This window comes from Tiliqua scincoides, chromosome 2, assembly GCF_035046505.1.
Source record: "Tiliqua scincoides isolate rTilSci1 chromosome 2, rTilSci1.hap2, whole genome shotgun sequence".
In the NCBI taxonomy this organism is placed as follows: Eukaryota; Metazoa; Chordata; class Lepidosauria; order Squamata; family Scincidae; genus Tiliqua; species Tiliqua scincoides.
This window is the reverse complement of record NC_089822.1, coordinates 167,635,040-167,655,468: the sequence shown is the minus strand read 5'-3', so window position 1 is coordinate 167,655,468 and position 20,429 is coordinate 167,635,040. Positions and strand designations below refer to the sequence as shown.

Here is a 20,429-nt window from a genome sequence, read left to right as displayed (position 1 = left end):
TAAAACTGTTTGTTCTAGAGAGGATAGTTTCATAAGGAACTTTCATGGTTTGTGGCAGTGGGTCCCAAACTGTGAGCCATGGCTCTCCAGGGAGCCATGGAAACCACCCAGGGGAGCCACAGAATCCTTGTGAAAAAACTTGCGACCCTATACAATGTATAGGGTTGTAGCCCTAATGGAGAGCTGCGGCCAATGACGCAGTAGAGCAAGAGGGCCGCCAGTCAAAAAACTATGGGAACCACTTGTTTTAGAGCAGTGGCTCAAACTCATAGTGTGTCCTTCATCTGACTCAGGGCTTCTTTTCTTTCCACTAGGCCTGCTGTCGTGTTCCCCATTCTGGGATGACCAGAGTGGCTCCAGGTTGCTGACTGCTCCAGCATCAAGTACAGCATGGCCCAGCTCATCCATGCCCTCTGGAGTCTCTGCATCACCACCGTCCTTGTCACTTCAGCCACACAAGGTAAGGCAAATGCATGAAAGGCAGTCCTTGGGGGCAAGGCCGCTTCCTAGAAGAGGCAGACCTCATGGTGAATCGTTACATGGCCCTTAACAGCACTGCCACAACAAGAGCTGGGTGGGTCTGGGGGGGGAGGGGTAAACAGTGCAGTGCTGGTAATAAAACCTTATTTCTTTCAGAATAACAGTAAAATAATTTTTAGAATAATGTTTAACCGCTTCTGTTGAGCATGTCAAAATATTGTCTAATTCAGTACTGAAAACAGAAGTACTTTATTTTAAAATGTACGGTGCCTTGCAATTACTATTCCTGTCCTTGTCTGACATATATTTATTGGTGTGTAACAACACGGTGTTTAATATTATGCCTTCCCAGTCAGTCCAGTTGGTACAGGGCAGTAATCCTCGAAATGCAGGCAGAGTCCTGGTATTAAGACTGGCTGTCTTTTTGGGTGCTCCCTGTCCTAGATTTGGTTCTGCCTGTGGCTTTAAGGTGAGATAGGGTATGAATTCAAATGAAAAACCCAGTGAGGAGCCATGTATGCAAGAAGACAATGTGATGCTGCAACTGCCTGCCAGAGCCAATTTTATCATAGGGTGACTGCAGATGGTAACTGGGATGTTGCTGTTCAGCAGAATTTGTAGGCTGGTGTCATAGCCCTGACTGCCTCATCTCTATCCCTACCTTTTCAGCAAGCATCAAAACTCTTATCTGCTCCTATTGCAATACCACCTCCTAGCAGTTCAGACGCAATATAAAATTGCAATCGTGTGTTTTTTTTTCCCTGACTGGCAACTTGTATTTTTGATGATTGCATGAAACACAAAAATACAACTGGAAAAGTGTTTTCTGATAGGGTGTGATAGAAGAAGTCTTTACCATTAGAACTTCTTTCAGGTATAGGAACAGGAAAAACAAAGTGACAAATTGTGCAAACCCTGTGGAGTTGTGCTTTTGTTAATGCTAAGGGTCTGACTGATCTCAGGTTTGTGATTGGAAAATAATTTTCCTCTGTCTATTATCAGTGATTTGATAGAAGCTGTAATCCTTTGAGTTGGGTTCTCTCTCTCTGCCCCCTTGCCTTGCTTTACAGTGGCTCACTTGTTCATGCTGACTTGAGCTGTTTGCTCTGCAGGCCCATGGTCTTCAGTGGTGCGCCAGTCTTTTGAGTATTCCTTACCCAAAGTGCTTGGGACCAGAAGTGTTTCAGATTTTTGTTTTGTTTTGGAAACTTGCTTAAGATTGCAGTTTTGCGGTGCATGCATGCCTCCCTCGGAAGGAAGCCCCGCCAATGTCCGCAAGGCTTACTGCCAAGGAGTGGCTTCCAGGCATGTAAACCTTTGCTTTCCACCATCCACCTTTGTGGCTGCCTTCATGCAAGTTTCTGAAGCAGCCGAATATTTCTCTCCCCCCCCCCCCCCCGCATGAGCAGTGCATGGTGCCCTTCTGCCTCTGCCTTCTTTAGACTGACATTGCATCCTGAGGCACTGTTTTGCTCAGCTGGGTATGGGAAAGAGAGCTCTGCTCCACTTCGTATTGAGGTGGGACCAGCCTCTGTGGGATGATAACATTTTGGATTTTGAAATTTTGGATAAAGATAGTCAATCTGTAGTATACCATGTTCTGATTACATCAATAGTTGTGGTGTGGGATGGACTAGCACTTTGGCTCCCAACAACAACAACAGCAATATTTATATACCGCTTTTCAACCAAAAGTTCACAAAGCAGTTGTGAACACAGCCACACAACCTGGGATCACAACATGTGGTCCTGGGACCATAGGTGGACTGTGAAACCCTGAGAAGTGATCCCCGAGGTCTCAGGGGGAAAAAAAGATGATCACCTTTGGTCACTGCAGTGTTTCACCAAGTGACCGCTCTCCCACAGACTGCTGAAGTGTCAGCTGTGGCTGTAGGTAGTCTGCTCTCAGCCCTCTCTGGTGGTCCAGCGCTTGCTGAAGTGCCAGCTGAGGGAGGGTCCGTTCTCCGCTCTTTCTGGTAGTCTGTGGAGGAGCACTTACTCAGTGAGATGCTTCCTCACCACCAAAGACCACCAGAGAGGACAGAGAATGGACCCCTCCCCCCACAGCTGGCATTTTCAGTGTCTTGCCGAACGCTTCTCCCAAGGGCTACCAAATTGAACTGTATTTTTTGTGTGGTGGGGATGGAGGGGTTGCATGTGGTCCACAAGAATTCCAACATTTGCCTGAGTGTTTCACAGTCTCCTAAAGGTTGGGAACCACTGGACTAGCATGTAGTGTAAGCACTTAGTGATCAGCCATATGAGTCTGGTTGAATTTCTGATGTGAATTTTGTCAGTCCTAACTTGTCCTGTTTAGGTGCTGTGGGTAAGGAAGTGTTAATTTCTGGAATGGATTTGAAATGCAGGATGAAGATAGGTGCAACCTGGGAGGACAGAAATTGATGCCTGGGTAGAGATGGTGTTAGAGTTGCTAGCGCAATAAGGATGCTGGAATTGTTGCAGCCGAAAAAGGGACCATATCCATTGTGTTCTTGGAAAGCGTCATGCTCTAAAGGATGTACTTTAAAATAAGGGGCAACTTGTAACCCTCATGGGAATGCAATCTCTTACATTAGCTTGTGGGACCACTTCTGTTCAATGTGTCAGATATTAGCACCACCTTGAATGTTACACAGTGTTAGGAATTTAGGACTATGCTGCCTTCCTCTTGGAAGCAGATGTCCCCAAAATACTCTGCCACCTCTAAGGTTTTGGAGTGATGGGGGAGAAGATTTCTTTTTTAATCGGATCCACATAGCACCATCTGTCTTGTGTTCTAATTTTAGAACTGGGTGAATATGGCTAGGAGGAGAATGGGGTTGATTGGAGGCCTTGAGCCTCCTGCGGGAGAGGAAGTCTGCATCCTTGGTTTGAGAGCAAGGGTGTCTCCCTTCAGTTAGGTGTGTGTGGCTTTGACGGCCTATTGTGTTTCAGCAGCCGCTGATGGAAGGAAAGAAAGCAAAGTATCTCCTTTCCCAAAGAAAATGCTAGGATGTCAAGGGAAGACACCATCCACCAGCTTTCTTTATTCTTTAAGGAGGAGGACAGCTGAGTATTTCCTCTTGGATTTTCTAGAGGGCATCTTTGTTTAGACATAGTTGTCTGTGCTCCTATTAATACTTGCCCATGCTCATAGTGTCCACTATAACATATAAACCATAAACGCCATCAGTGTTCAAATGTATGTAGCTCTCTCACAAAAGCATGTAAGTGCTCAGTCCACAGAACAATGTGCACTTCTTAGCAAAGGAGTCTAGTTTTGCCCCTTTATTTTACAGACAGCGCAATCTCAAGATTGTGCTGAGCTGACACAGGCCAGCACTGGTTCCCAAGTGTCACAAATGTGCTGTAAAGCACATTTGTGCCAACTTGGGAGAAGGCTGCCCCACCACAAGGATGTACGCTGGCCTGCTGGTGCCAGATCCCATCCCTGCACCAGCCAAGGAAGGTAGGTTTGCAACGGGCAGTGCAGGGGGTGGGAAAGGGCGTTCTGGGGATGGGGAGGGGGCATTTTGGGGCAGGGAAGAGTGGAACGGGAGGGATCAGTCCCAAGAGGGGGATGGGATTGGCGGCAGCAGCACATGTCGTATCCTAACCCCCGTTCCCAGCCTGGGCAGCCTTACACATGCTGCTTAGATTTGCACCAGCTAAATAGCTGGCACAGATTCGAGTAGCCCTATAGGGCAGGCTTGGGTGTTACATGAGGTAAGGGGGAAAATATCCCCTTACCCTGAGATGGCCTCCAGCCTGCTCCTAACCTGAGTAAGATATAGTGCAGGCCATGAGGCCTGGCTGTTCTGGTGCAGGTTAGGATTGGGCTGTCCATTATCAAAACCACTGCAGCCTGAAAGTTCATGGATGAATTCTTTTAAAATGGGTTCAGCCACCAAACACAGAGGTGGTGCACTGTTGCATGCTTAGTCCTGGTCATCATAGCTTATGTAAAAGGGTCTTCCTGAAGATACTCAGACTGATGTTTTGGCAAATGTTCAAGGGAAAGAAGTTCTACTATTGTGGGAGATGCCCAGGGCTTTGTATACTCTTGTGCTTTAAAAAATAAAGTAAAATAAAAATCTGAAAGAAGCCTTCCAAATTGTGCACCAAAGAGAATTAGGTCCTATGTTGACATGCAAGGGAGGGCACCAGGATGCAGGTCTCTTGTTATCTGGTGTGCTCCGTGGGGCATTTGGTGGGCCACTGTGAGATACAGGAAGCTGGAATAGATGGGCCTATGGCCTGATGCGGCGGGGCTCTTCTTAAGTTCTTATGTATGAATTCTGCAGATAGCGCACATTTTGCATATACAGTATTTGTTTAATTTTACTTCTCGTCATGTGTTACCTGTCCTTTTATACATTGCTTGCTTTGCCCTTTTTTACTATACAGTAATGGAGAAGATGATGGGAAGAGCCTTGCTCTAACTAACTATGGTTCTTTTACTTGTACCCTGATTCAAACTCGTCACTCAGGTCTTTGAATGCTGATGAGTAGTGGCAGCTTATGGACTCGGGCTGCTATCCTATATACATTTGCCTAGGAGTAAGTCCCATTGAACTAAATGGGACTTACTTTTGAGTAAACAGACATAGGATTGTGCTGTCAGTGCCCTGTGCACATTAACACATCACTCCAGGATGTGAGGAGAGTTGAGAGGATGCCATTAGATCAGCCTTGATTCCTGTTAGTCTGAGGTTCTAAAGATACTGAAATCTGGGTTTTATAGCAATTTCTTGCTTATGCAACGCAGTGACAAAATGTGCAGAACATACAGAGCCTGTGGGGCATACTTCTGTATGTGCCTTTGCTGCCCAGTCATGGCATTCACTGGTAAACTCAAGAAAGCATTCTTGTTTCGTCTTAGAGACCTTTCAGGTGCATAATGGAAAATGTGGTCTTTTACATACCGTTGGCCCAGTCTGTTGAGGCTCCCAGTTCCATTCTGTTGCAGTCTATGAGCTCAACTGATCAAAACACTTGGATGTAATCTTCAAGAGCTTTGATTGTATGTTACTAATTGTTATCCACCCAAAGCTTTCAGGCATAGGGTGAACTTCAAGATAATAAAGAAACATGAAGAAAAATATTTCAGAAACATAATGCTGGAAATCTTTTGGGAGCCAGTGATAAAATTGTTATTAGGCATCGGGGCAGATGGGATTTTAAATCTTGTACTGATTCCTTGCATGTTGTTTGACATTTTTAATTATTGTTATGTCTTAAACATAATTTGGTTTCTAGTTGTAGAGATACCATTGCAGGTTTTGTGGACATGTCTAGGAAGCCTTTGGCACAACCTCTTAATCCTCATCTCCCTGTTGAAATTAGCAGCACAGTCCACTTCATGTTTACTCAGAAGTAAGTCCCACTATGTTCAGTGGTACGTACTCCCAGGTAAGTGTGCATAAGATCCCTATACACATTTCCTGGGAGTAAGTCCCATGGAACACAGTGGGGCTTACTTCTGAGTAGACATGACTAGGATTGTGCTGCAAAGATTGCACTGTACTTGTAATGGAATGTCTATTCTTCACTTGTTTATTCTTGCCTCCAACTTCCTCCTGTTGTCTCACCTGTGTTGAATTTTAGATTGTATACTCCTTGTGGCTTGTTACTCTAAGAAGTACCAGGCACACTGACAATGCTATATAACTACAATATACAGGGTGAACCAAAAGTAGGTGGACAGTAGGTGGAATGAATAGGGTTTGTGTTAGGGTTATACTATAACGATGGTGTTCATTATAACTATGGCGTTTATGTTATATTAAATTATATTTAATTGTACTAGTAAATATAACTGTACAGTGGTGCCTCGCATAACGAAATTAATCCGTTCCGCGAGTCCTTTCGTTATGCGAATTTTTCGTTTTGCGAATCGCGTTTTCCCATAGGAATGCATTGAAATTTAATTAATGTGTTCCTATGGGCAAGAAAAGTCAGAACAAAGTCAAATTTGGTTTACAAAGTGTTTATTAAGTGCTCTTTAAAGGCATACATACTGTACAGAGGATTTCAAAAATTTCAAGCACAAAACTTCAACTTTTTAAACATGACAGAAAAACATTTAAAAATCAGCAAACATGAGGCAGGACCATCTGACTTGAGGCTCAACACTGAAACTGAACAGAAACAGTCACAAACAGTCCTTGGACTGTGCAAAACTCTTCAGAAAGTACATTTTTAAGGCATGTAAACAGGGACATCATACAGAAACCAATACAGAAACTTTTTAAAATCACCAAAGGACTCTCTAAGGCTCTAGGGGACACTTGCACACAAACATTTTAAGGTGACCAAGTGAGGCTGAAGTGTCTCAACCTACAGGACCAGTCTTTTAAGTCAGGAAACTGGAGGCAGACAGAACTGTCTCTACATCACAGCAGCAGTCTTTTACGTTTCCAGAACTGCGGAGGGTCTCACGGGATGGCACGAACGCTGGTCAACTGGGAGAAGGTGCAGTAGAGTAGGCAGGGACATTGGCAAACGTGGAGAAGGCACATGCAGGAACGGTCTCAGGCTGGCTAGCTAGGACAGAAGCAGTTTACAGTTAGCCAAAGACAACCTGGAGACAGACCCCTCTGTCCCCCAAGTCTCAGCATCACTGCTCTAACTTACCTTAACTTAACAACTTGGACAACTGGGAGAAGGCTTCAAGGCTTGACTTCAAGGCTTCTAGGAGGACGAGGAGGAGGATGAAGGCAACTGGGCACCACTGGTAGAAGCAGCAGGTTCCTCTTCCACTCTTTGCTTCTTCATGAAGAACCTCTCCATGGTCTGCTGCTTCAGCCGCCTTTTCAGCACCCCTCTGAAAGAGGACATGATCCTTCTATCAAACATGTTCGCAAGGTCATGTGCCAGAGCCTTGTCTGGGTGGTGCCGCTGTGCATAAGTCTGCACGTTTTGCCACTGTTGGCAGATGTCCTTCAGTTCCGTGGAGGACAGCTGTTCCTCGCTTGTCACTTCTTCCTCTTCCAAAGAGGCCTGCTCCTGCATAGCCTCTGCCTGCAGTTCGACCAGCTCCTGGGTGAACAGCTCCCGGTCGTGGTCCTCTACCAGCTCGCAGATGTCCTCCTCTGTGACCTCGAGGCCCATGGTCCTCCCCAAGGAAACAATGTCCTCCAGCACTGTTGACTCTGGTGCAGGCGCAGAAGCATCAGAGTCACTTGTTGCCACATACTCTGGCCACAGGTTGCGCCAAGCAGAATTCAGATTTCTCTGGCTGATCCTGTCCCAGGCCATGGTGATCATCTTCACGCAGCTGACGATGTCGAAGTGGTCTCTCCAGAATTCACGCAGGGTGAGGTTGGTGCAATCAGTCACCTTGAAGCAGTGCCTGAAAAGCTCAATTTCAAAGAGTTTTTTGAAATTGGCGATGACCTGCTGATCCATTGGCTGGAGTAGTGGGGTGGTGTTAGGCGGCAGGAACATGATGTTTATGAAGCGGAAGTCCTCTAACAAGTCTTCCTCAAGGCCTGGAGGATGAGCAGGAGCATTGTCCATCAGAAGCACGGCCTTCAGCGGCAGGTCGTTGTCCAGCAGGTACTGCTTGACAGCAGGGCCAAAAGCCAGATTGACCCACTCCACAAACAGGACGCATGTGACCCAAGCCTTAGCGTTGGATCGCCACAACATGCTCAGCCGGTCTTTGTTGACCTTGTGCTTCCTGAAGGCCCGTGGGTTCTCGGAGTGGTACACCAGCAGGGGCTTTATCTTCAGGTCCCCGCTGGCACAGAAGAGGAGGGTCAGACGGTCCTTCATGGGCTTGTGGCCAGGCAGCTTGGTCTCCTCTTGAGTGAGGAAGGTCCTTTTGGGCATCCTCTTCCAAAACAGCCCGGTCTCATCGCAGTTGAAGACCTGCTGTGGAAGGTAGCCCTGTGTAGTCACGACCTCCAGGAACTCTGAGGCAAAGTCCTCAGCCACAGGAACATCGGAACTGGCAGCCTCTCCATGCCTGACCACGCTGTGGATTCCAGATCTGGTTCTGAATCTTTCAAACCAGCCTCTGCTTGCCTTGAAGACTTCTGGCTCAGCTGAGGTTCCTGGCTCTTGCTGTACGAGGTCTGCGTGCAAGGCTTTGGCCTTCTCACAAATGACAGCCTCAGTCACTGTGTCCCCTGCACGCTGCTTCTCTTCCATCCAGATGAGCAGCAACTTCTCCACCTTCTCCAGAACAGCTGGCCGGTTCTTCGCGATCCTGGTGACTCCCTTGGCTGCATCTGTTGCAAGGATCGTCTCCCTCATCTTCAGGATGGTCCCGATGGTGGATGGATTCCTCCCATACTCCCTGGCGAGGTCTGTCACTCGCATGCCTCTGTCGTGCTTCTGGATGATCTCCTTCTTCATTTCTAGCGTCATCTTTGTCCTCTTCCCGGCCTCTGCAGGAGCAGCCTTCTTGGGACCCATGTCAGCAGTTGCTACGTTCGCAAAAACAAAAGGCAGTGCTTCACATCCGCTTCACGCACACCTTCCCACCCCTGGCCAAACCTGCCCGGGACAAAAAAGTGGCATAACAGCCCCCCCCCCCAACACAGGAGAACAAATGCAGATGGTGAAGCTACGCTCCCTACCTGGCCAAACCTGCCCGGGACAAAAAAGTGGCATAACAGCCCCCCCCCCAACACAGGAGAACAAATGCAGATGGTGAAGCTACACTCCCTACCTGGCCAAACCTGCCTGGGACAAAAAAGTGGCATAACAGCCCCCCCCCAACACAGGAGAACAAATGCAGATGGTGAAGCTATGCTCCCTACCTTTCCACTGCTTGAGATGTCCCTGTGAAGAAGCTCCTTAAATCCTGGTCTGGAAAAATGGTTGCAAATGAATTCCACAGATTCCCCAAACTGCTGGAAAAACTCCCCTAACCTCCCCAAAACAGTAGGCCAAAACTAGCCAACTGGCCAGCTGGCCCCCCAAAATGTACCTCAAACGCTGGCCACCACTTCCCAAAAGTTATGAAAAGTTCAAAGAAACTTACCTTAACTGCTGGTAGTAGGTTCCCCAAGGAGTTGGTGAACTGCTCAGAACTGCTCAGAACAGTTGACCAAAGATAGGGTTCGCCCACAGCACAGGCCACAGTTGCTTCTGGAAGTCAACCCTGGAACTGCAGGTGGAGAAGTGAGCCCAGGCTGCATTGGGGAGGCTTTTTAAAACAAACCAGGACAATAATAAAAAAAATTCGTTATGCGAAGCATAAGTCATAAAAATTCGTTGTGCGAGTTACCAAACTTTGCACAATGCTTTCGTTCTGTGGGTTTTTCACTGCGCGGGGCATTCGTTATGCGAGGCACCACTGTATATGTAATCTCAAAATAAATTTTATCATTTATTGTCCACCTGCTTTTGGTTCACCCTGTATCAATAAAGTACAATATATGCTGTGAAATCAGTATACTAAATAATTACAATCAATGATAATAATGCTCAGACTGTGAGGCATGGCAGGATGGATATATGTGGATGCAGAATTCAGATGGGGCAGCTTCAGGCACACACCGCATACACAATAGTTATATGTTTTCAGATCATTGGTGGGTATGTTGGTTCAGGTTGGAACTATGCATTAGGAAAGACCTTGACTGCTGCCGCTCCGTGTCTCTTTGTTTCCTCATAACATCCACAACACAACGTATGACCCAGCATCGTCGCATTGGGCATTTGCCACTTGTGCCTACTTTGCATCACAGATGTTATGAGGAAGCCAAGACATATGGAGTGGCAGCAACTCACTTTGGTCTGCTCTCAGTCAAATGTACTTGCTGTGTGCACATAGGAACAACACACCTACAAATACTTATTAACAAATAACCAACTTGTTAGACATATATGTTGTTGTGCGTGTAAGAATGTTGAGGGCATATAAATGCAGGTGCATATAATGTCCAGCCGAGCTTGTTGTTTGCTATGCTCACCCCCACATTTTCCACCTATGCCCATATTACACCTGGCCATACTGCTGGAGATTGCTGTGAGATACCAGCGTTTGATCTCCCTCTTCCTTTCAGAAGAAGGCTCCAGCAGTCAAAATCACTGGTGAATCTCCCATAATGCACTTGCCTTCTCTTTAATCAGTGCTCCTCTGTCCCATGCTTCCCACTTCAAGGCGCTGCTGCGGCTGCTGCTTTTGGTATTTCATCTCTAAGGCCCCTTTGTGTTCCCTTCCTAGGGCAACTGCTCAGCGTTCAGGTCCAGCTTCAAAGCATTAGCCACATGGGTTTTGATAGGCAGGGGGTGGCTATAAACAAAGCCAGTTGCCTATTCACAAACCCTTGGCTCACTGTCTGAATGGTGGACCTTGGGTAGGGACTGCCTGATACCCATTGAAAGGCCCTGGGTGTGGTTCACAATCTAGATTAAACTGCATACAGTCAGAGTGAAGAAAGAACAGGTAGTGTAAGAAGACTGGTCATTTTGCAAAAATGATTTGCAAAAGGGACCCTCCAAAAAAAGATTTTTCATTTTTAATTCCATTTCCTTTTTTCATCTTGTACCAAACGTCTCCAACAACAGTGTGAGATGCCTGCAATATTTGCAAGATCCCTGTGATCCACCATTTGAAAGACAGCGAGCATTCTGACTGATAGTTTGCTTGTCCAGTATAGGAGTGGTTCCTTCAGTAGGAGCAGGAAGATTTGTGCATTCTGTGTTAAATAACTCAGGTTAGTCAAAGCATGATAATTCCAGCTTCCCCTGTCACCTCCTCTGCCCAGGTCCACTTGAGAGGCCTGTCTTTTCATCCCCCCTCAGTGTGTCCTCACTCAAGGAATGTCTCTCAGTACCTTGCAGAGAGGAAACCTGGATTTCTTCCATTCCAAGAACAGCCAGGTCACCCAGCTGCTGAAGTTGTACAGTGCATGGAGGAAATGAGAAGTGAGAGGGGGACTGTCACTGCTTAGAGGGTCCTTTCCATGCCCTATTAAGAAGTGCCGAGAAGGTGTGCCAAAACGTTTGCCCCAACCAGTCCCTTGGGGTTGCCAGCTTCAGTTGAAAGAGACAGTTTGATTCTTAGGGAACACCAGGCTCTGGAGGAGAGAGCCAATATGCAGCAGAATGCCCTCCACCCTATGTCCTTTCACTTACTCTTCCGTCCTGCTGCTGTGGAGTGAAATGTGAGTCCTGCCTAGTTACAGGCAGGCAGAAGGAAAGGTGGACCACTGAAGCACTGGAATGGGCAATGTCACTACCATGCTCTGCTGCAGCTCTTACTGGCCCAGTTTACCACCTTTTTGCCAGAAGCAAGGGCTGTACAGTAGGAGATTGGTAGTATCAGTAGGAAAAAGAATCAAGAGCTGAAGCAGAGGTTTCCCCACAACACTGAGCCCCTTCACTTTACTCCAGATGTTTAGGAAAGTCTCCCCTCACTTCTGCTATTATCTACAGCCAGCCATCTGACCTGAAACTAAATAGGTGTCAGAGTCTTGCTGATTGCAAGCACATTTAGATGCAGTTGGGAGACTCAATGAACTTTATCTAGGGAAGCCTATCCTGAGACTGCTGCTGTGCAAGACCATGGTGGCAGCCTCATTTTGGTTGCTACCATGCTTGGAGCCCTGTGCTTTCATCCCTGCCCTCCACTTGTGTACCACCTACCATTCTTCACTCTCTCAGCTCCTGCCTTCTCTTGTCTGCTAGGCTCTCCTTCTCTCTCTCTCCCCCCCCCCCATCAACACCAGCGCTAGGCTGTACTAGTTAGTTACTCAGCTAATGGTTTAATTACAGACTGCCTCCACAGGGCCCTTCCATTAACCCAGCAAGGGGGAAGGAAAAATTCACAAAGAGCTGCGATGACATGCTTGCTTCCCAGTCCCCTCTCCAGCCTTCCTTTAAAGCCCTGAGTGCCACTAATGTACGCTCCCTACAAGGCGCCCTGACTCTTGCCCTTTGCAGTTGAAGACAGAGGCCTCTTGTCTGATTAGCCGCAACATGCTAAGAGTGCATGAGGAGCCCAGAAGGAGCACTGATGTTCTGCCCAGTGGGGGCCAAAAATACAGCCATGCACAACTGAGTAGCTCCCCTTGCAGTTCCCCTCTGTTGATGCAACATGTCCTTCCTGCCCTCCATTTGGAAGAAAAGGAGAGACAAAACTGACATCTTACCCCCAAGTAATGTAAATTGCAATGGCAGAAGGAAAATGGGAGCACAGCAGGCCAATGCAAACTGGAAAATGTGTTCCTCATCACTGGCCCCAACAGACACATCAAATGACCTGAACATCAATTGTCAGTTCCTGCTAATGCTATCTTGTGATGCTGTACTGCCATTCTCAGGGACAGCCCAGCCAGGAAGCGAACAATGCGGTTTGCATCAGGGTGAGTGGCGGGAGGAGCAGTGGATTTGGGGTGCTCTTCGTCCCAGGTCTGCCACTGCTGCCTCTCCCCCCTCCTGCTCACTGCAGATGTGAGTTGCATTGATCCACTTCCTTACCCTCCTTTGTCACTTTTTTTTCCCAAACCTGAAAGTGTGAGACTTCCTGGGTTATTTAAAGGGACCTCACTCCTTCTTTGTATAGTCCCTTTAAACGAGGGACTAATAAACGAGGGAGTCACACACCTCCTGGTTTGGGAAAAGAACTGTGCAATGGATGAAGGTAAGGATGTGAGGGGCTTTTTTCCCCTTTGGGAGCACAATGAAGGTGATTGTGGGTCAGGAGTGGCATCCAACATCAGAGTCACTTGCACTGTCCCTGGCCTTCCTGGCCATTTTTTTTCAGGACTTCTCTGTGCAGAATTATGAACAAGCTATGATGTTGCTTCTTACCTTGCAGCTGCCCCTCCTAGAAAATGAGAAGAGCATCTACCAAGTTAGAAGTATGTTGTGTCTCATGCTTCCAATCCAGTATGAGGAAGGGGTAGGGGATTAGAATTGGGGGGCAGTTGATCCTCTTAGTACTAAATAACCAAGGTTTTTCACCCAGTTCTCCATGTAGCTAAGAAGCACACCATGAGGTTGCTAGGTAATCATAGTGCACTTACTTCCTGTCTTCAGGAGTAACAAAATGGGTATGTCTGAGGCTAAATGCTGCTTCCTCCAAATGATTACAGCAGCATGGGATGGCCAAAAACAGTCACACCAATGGCTGGGAGAAGGACCGGTGAATCTGGGTCCTGAGTACAAGAGGATGCAGAATAAGTGGCTGTCTGTGCCAAGGCGCGCTCCTGTCTGAGGCATTCCTGTGCATAGAGGGGGCTTTGCAAAGACATCCTAGCTCCCCATAGCCGTCATCCATTACACCATAGTAGCTGTGTTGGAAAGAATTTTGCTTCACCGCCACACAGACCCCCAATGTCCAGCTGATCCCAGATGTCCTTGTCCTCATTTCCTTGCTAACAGGGATGCAAGCAATCCACAAATCTGAGCTCTCCACCAGCATCCATGTACACTTTTAGCCAATATCCCTTCCCTAATAAAGCTGACCAGAAAGGTATAGTATGCATCTTTCTGGAAACCTCCAGGCTTCCTTTGGTTTTCCTCCTTGTTTGGTTCCCACCTCCACCTCCTCCAGTCTCACAAAACCTTGCAGGATTTGGAAGAACTGCAAAGAATTTTCTCAGCACATTTCCCAGACCCTTTCCTCAGCTGCTATCTCTAAAGTGGGTCACGGGTGGTGCGGGGAGCCAAGAGCTTTATGAAAAACATGTCTGGGTTTTTAAAGACACATCTGCCTGAGTCTGTAAAGCTTAGTCTGAATATATCACTCAGCCCAGCAAAGGACCTAAATCTCTTCTTACTTCTTGGGTGGTGTCAGGACAAGCTCACCTTCCCATGCAGACATACACAGATATGCCACTGTGTAGAAAAAAGGGATCCCAAACCCCTGCTGTTCTCCTTCAAAGACTGAAAGGAAAACACAGACTTGGAGAAATATATTCCAGGTCTCACACCTTGAGTAGAAAATATGGAAAGAAAAGTTGAGCACCAGGCTTGTAGCCTGTAGAAAGGCAATATAGAAATCTTCTAAACAGATATGTTTTGGTTTGACGGCAGTGTTCAGTAGCCCACTAAATGTCATAGTTGGGAAGAGAATCCTGCTTTTTATGCTGAGGACTAATGTGATATGCTGTGAATGAATATGATGGGCGTACAGAAATTAGTGAGCAAGAACTTCAGGATGAAGTGGCACCATAGGCTTGAAGCCCTCACTTTCTCTTCTCCTATCCCAGCAGGTCTAAGCCGTGCTGGCCTACCCTTTGGTCTGGTTCGTCGAGAACTGGCATGTGAGGGCTATCCTATTGAGCTGCGCTGCCCAGGCAGTGATGTCATCATGGTGGAGAATGCCAACTATGGGCGCACGGATGACAAGATCTGTGATGCTGATCCCTTCCAGATGGAGAACGTCCAGTGCTACCTTCCAGATGCCTTCAAAATCATGTCCCAAAGGTAAGAGGCACAATTGGATTTTGGGAGTCGGGTGGATAAAAAAGTTTTCCTTCGCTAACCCTCTTTCCCCTCAGACTGTTTGCGGGTCTACTGTAGTTCTCCCACATCTCTCCATGAGGCAGCATCCCCTTGGATTCCAATAAGTTCCTTTGCCCACTTTGTGATCTTTTGGAAAAACCGAGGCAAGACAGTTCACAAATGAACTGCCATTTCAGATTGAAGCAGTCATTATTAGTTGCACCAATCTGCATTTAGCCCAGTTTTTCTTGTCTGTAGCGAGAAAGACTACATATGTATTGATGAGTGCTTAAGCAATAAAAGTAAAAGGAGAATAATAACAAATCTCATAAAGTCTGCTCACAACCCCCAAGCTTAGCTGACGAGTCTGAAAATGAGGTTAGCTGGAGAAATCAATTTTTGCTTTGGTCAGTGGAGGTTGACCAAAAAAGCACTGGATTAAATGGGCAGAAAAGATGGGTTAGTGGCTGACTGAGAACAGAAGGAAACAAAATTGCAAAAAAGAGTGTGGACTCCATGGCACTGGAAATATCCTTCCAAAAACTTAGACCTCAAATTACTGAGGACAAAAAAGTCAAGGCGTCAGTCAGTCCACTCACATTGCCTTCACTCTGCCTTCTTTCTTCAGATACCCCAGCAATCCACTGTTGTGTTCATTGTTCCTCACCAACACCACCCTTAAGTTCATACCTTCCCTGAAATGTTCAGATCAGCAACTTATACACATCCCCTTATGTCCTTCCATCTCAGTTTTCTGTACTGCAGTGCATGTTGTCATATTTCCTGGCATAACAGAGCCCATTTATGTTATAGCCTGAGTTTATCCTATTGCCAAGAATGGGAAAGACTAGACCAGTGGTCTTTGCCAGGTTGGTTGTGGGCCATGGCCCTACCTTAGGTGGGCTGCGGCAGTGCTGCCACCACCATTTCATTATATGGTTTGAACCTACACTGTTTGCTCAGTAGTCAGGGCTACGACCCTAGGTGAAGTAAATCCCACCAGGCAGTTTGACCCTTAAGAGATTCTTTTGCTCAGGTCCTTGAATATTAAGTGGGCTCCTTTGGTCTCACACCTGCTCTCCCCTGCCATTTCACTCCATTTGTCCTTATCTTGCTTCATGTTTGTCTCCCTCCAACACTCAAAATTAAGTGCATGTGGTTGTCATGCCACTCTCTGCCCCTCTTCTCCTTCTAACTGACCTGGACGAAAAGCAGAGGTGGAATGATGCAGTAGCTGTGTATGCTGATTGGCCACCACCTGGTGGGACAAGAAAAAGAAGAAAAGGAGAAGGAAAAATCCTTTACCTCTGGGCTTTGCCAATAGATTCTTGATGGTGGGTCCCATGTTACAGATTGGAGTTTAGAGTGGGTTCCAGTTCTTTACAAATTGAACATCACTGACCAAAACCAAGTACTCTCAAACATTTTCCTATTAGGCCGCCCTGTCAGGAAAATAACCTGGTGGGCAGCCCAATCCTGAGCTTCCCAGCTCCAACTGGAGTGGCAGCACCAAAGTAACTACCACTGTAGACCCAGCAGGCACAGGGAAGCAACTGGAGATCTATGGGGAAGGAAACTTTTGTTCCCTTCCCCTGAGGAAAGCCCCAAGCCCTACAGTGGGGCTTCTTAAGTCTGCACTGGCTGTTTTGCTGGTGCAGACTTGAGAGACTCCATGTTTGGCCTTTTGGTCCAACACGGAGTTCAGGATACGGCAGAGCTGGGCTCTGCTGAGCCCATCCCCTCCTGCCCTGGTTCCTACCCCCACCTGTCCTCCCCCGCCCCCCATAGGCTGCACTGCCACTCAGTGGTCAAACCTACACCTGCCGCTGGTGCTGGGTATCCTCCTTCTGTCAGTGCTGGGCTTGGCACCTGACTGGTGTGGGCCCAGTGTTGGCACTCCCTACTCTGAGGGTGCTGTAAATGTGCTTTATGGCATGTTTACGGCGCTCAGTGCTGGTGCTGGGCCAGTTTAGGATTGACCCCTAAGCCTTCCAGAATATAACTAAGACAAAGACCTATTTGCTTGACAACCAAAGGTACCATCTTTTTTGTGGTAGGGCTCTTGTGCCTTTAACCATGGCATTCATTACATGTCAAAATTCAACACAGAAGCTTTATCCAATTATAGAGGAACCTGTGATAGGATCCCAACACACATTTTGTTAATATTTGTGAACTTTTGGGTTAATATCTGTGTTGTATCATGAAACATACTTGCACTTAAACCTAACAGCAGTAAAGATACTTGCTTAGTAAGCAGCACCTAGGGAAGGGTTAGAGATTTTTTTTTTCTCCCATGCCATCTTGCAAGAAAACAGTCTGTTCTACCCCTAGGATTCATCTCTCCCCTCAGCTCAGTGCTCTGTGCATTCCCGTGCATCTTACTCCCTTGCTTAGAAGAATTGGCTAGCTGAATTATTTAAAATTCTAATACAACTATAATCACTAACCATTTAAAAATGATTTCATTTATTGTACCTTAGTAGGATTATAGTATATAATGTTGCTGAAGTGTTTGAATAGAATTAGAGTGCAGTTTTTCAAGCAATCCATCACTGACGTTCCTATGAAGAGGCACTGCCATCTGCGCTGCACCCCATGACTCTTTGGTGTGATCAAAACGTACATTTCTCAAATATCCTGGGATGAGTGTCCCAAAAAGCACTTCTGCAGGGCTACATTTGTCATTCTTTTGGCCTCTATAGCAGGGGTGTCCAAACTTTTTGGCAGGAGGGCCACATCATCTCTCTGACACTCTATCAGGGGCAGGGGGAAAAAAGAACTAATTTACATTTCAAATTTGAGTAAATGTACATAAATGAATATATTAGAGATGGAACTTATATGAATAAATGAAGGTCTTGCAATAGCTCAAGGCCTATAAAAGGCCTTGCACAAAGCAAGGCCAGGCTTTCCTTTGCTCCTGCTGCAGCATCACATACGTGAAACAGCAAGCAGAGGTGGGGACCCTCATTCCACATCTCACACAAGAGGTTGAACAGTTGGCTGCCACGCTGAGAGCAGTTGTGTCAGGCCAGCATGGGCTCCAGCAAGTCTCCAGAGGGCCAGAGGCTCATTGGAGACTGGGGGCTCCCCACGGGCCAGATTGGGAGCCCTTGAGGGCCGCAAGTGACCCCAGGGCCAGGGTTTGGGCACCCCTGCTGTATCGAAACAAAGGGTGGCCGTGATCATCATGTATAAGTATGTTGTGAGGTCAGTGCCAAACTGGGCAATTCTTGAAGAATTGTTTATAATCTGGGGTTTATTTTATTTGATTGATTGATTGCTTTTATGTGACTTTGCTTAAGTCCACCTGTTTTGAATTTTTTAAAAAACTTGACATAGAGCAGCCATTTTCAACCAGTGTGCCATGGCACATTGGTGTGCCACAAAAGATCCTCACATGTGCCGTGGGAATTTGGGGGAGAGTCATTTATTAGTAGGGCCATTCGTGGATGGGAGCTCTTCACTGGCAGCATGGTGTGCCTTGCTAATTGTCAAAAAATCTGATGGTGTGCCTTGACAATTTTAGCTCCTTGTCAGTGTGCCTTGAGATGAAAAGGGTTAAAAATCACTGATACAGAGAATTTCTGCTCAGTACTTGGAAGCAAATATATCAGTGGTTCTCGAAATTTTCCGGCTCATGCCTCCCCTGATCCTCGTAGCCATTGGCCACGGCTCCCCATTACAACACCTCACCTCAGTTACCCCCAAAATGGGGATGTAGGTGTTATAATTATACACTAGAAACAAGGCTGCCAGCACTCTGAGGCTGCAATCCTAACCACACTTACCTGAGAGTAAGCCACATTGAACAAAATAGGACTTACGTCTGAGTAGACCTGGTTAGGATTGTGCCCTGAGTTTGTTAGCAGCACACTTGGAGGGTTTTGGAAATGGAGGGGGGAAGTAATGAATCTGCTGGGGGGGGGAAGACTTTGTTTTGTGTGTATCTGCTAATTGCAAACTGATGCAAACTGATGCCCGGAGACTGTTTGGCTGGAATCCTAACCCCACTTTCCTGGGAGTAAGTCCCATTGAACACAATAGGACTTACTTCTGAATAGCTAGGATTGTGCCTTTTGTCTTACAATAGCAGCCAACAGAGTACCCCCCCCCCCCGCCTCAAAAGGAGGCAGGAGGAAAAAGGGGAATAGCTAAAAAGGAATGGGGATTTTTATTTTTAATCAATTTTTGGAGACAAAGCCATCAAGAATGGCTTTTTTTCTTCTTTGAAGGGGGGGAGGAGAGAAAGGTGAAGATCCCATGCTAATTTGATTTGAGTCAATGGGGCTTACTCCCAGAAAGTGTGGAAAGGATTGCAGCCACATACAGCAAGATTACAACTCACCCCAAAGTAGACGGGGGCTGCTCACACACATACACCCAGTATGTGTATGTTCCCCCCAGGCAAGACGGAGGGATGCAGGCTGGGTCATTTGGACACCCCCCCCCCCACTAGGAGCAGGCTGGCTCCTTCCTTCCCAAGCAGAGGAGGAGCAAGCCCTGTGTTGATGAGATGCAGCACCTCCGCACTCTTCTCTCCTCCAGCCTTGACTAATTCCAGGGTGCCCAGGGTGAGGGGCACACTGGGAAATGTAGTCCTTGGGGCGAGGCTGCACATGGAGAGAGCTCCATGATGAGATGTGTCACTTCTGCCTGCCCAGCCAGCCTTCTCTCCCACCTCCCCACACCATGTTTCACACTGCCGCCCCCACCTTCCCTCATGCTGCCCCACCCACCTCACACTGCCCCACCCACCTTGTTCTCAGCCTCAGAAAAGCAGTGGGTCAGGAGGCAGCAGCTGAGCTGAGCAGAGCTCAGCAGCAGAGCAGCTGCCGACCACCTCTTTCCCCGAGATGCCTGTCAATGCCCCTGGAGGCTAGCCACACCTCCCTAGGGAGGTGGGACGCACAGATTGAATACCTCAGAAATATATATTTATTAAATGTTTATCCTGCCCCTGGCAGTTTACATTAGTAAAATCTCAAAGCCGTATGCATATGTGTATGTAAATACACACACACCTGTTTTTAAAATTTATTCCAAATTATGCAAATTAGAGCCTATGACTTTATTATTTTTTTTAATCACCTAATTGACAGAAAGATATTCTTATGCTCTGTATCCATAGAAAGACAATGGTCATGATCCAGAGAAGTGTATGCACATTGTCTGTACTTGTACCTGCATTTTTTAAGAGCTTTCCTGTTTTTAGCAGCTCCTACAAAACAGCCAAACTACCTCAGTTTGTTTTGACAGTCAACCTGTTTTGAATTGATTGCTCACATGTGTAGGCCTGCCAGGCTCTGGTTCACCAGTGATCATGTATCTTTTTGAATACATTTGCTGATACAGTTACTGGCATACGCTGAACCTGTCTACACTATAAGCCAGTTAATATACAGGGCTGGGTTCCAGAGTGAACTTTTTAAGGCTTAATCTTCTAAGCCACCTTACATGTGGGTTTAGCTTCAGAAAACATGATTTCAGTGCCATGGTTCAGCCATAGAGCAAGTGAAGTAATAATAATATGGAGGGGAATCCCTCTGAGCTCG

At 46.8% G+C, this 20,429-nt stretch overlaps 1 protein-coding gene across 1 annotated transcript in view; it reads left to right on the top strand.

Moving 5' to 3' along the window:
* The first annotated feature begins 390 nt into the window (after nt 1–390).
* Nucleotides 391–20,429, top strand: part of ADGRL1 (adhesion G protein-coupled receptor L1) — a 78,490-nt gene continuing 58,451 nt past the window's right edge. Inside the window, exons 1-2 of the mRNA XM_066618362.1 lie at nt 391–460; nt 14,637–14,853. Of these exons, the coding sequence (XP_066474459.1) occupies nt 391–460; nt 14,637–14,853 (287 nt within the window). The remainder of the gene's footprint in view (nt 461–14,636; nt 14,854–20,429) is intronic.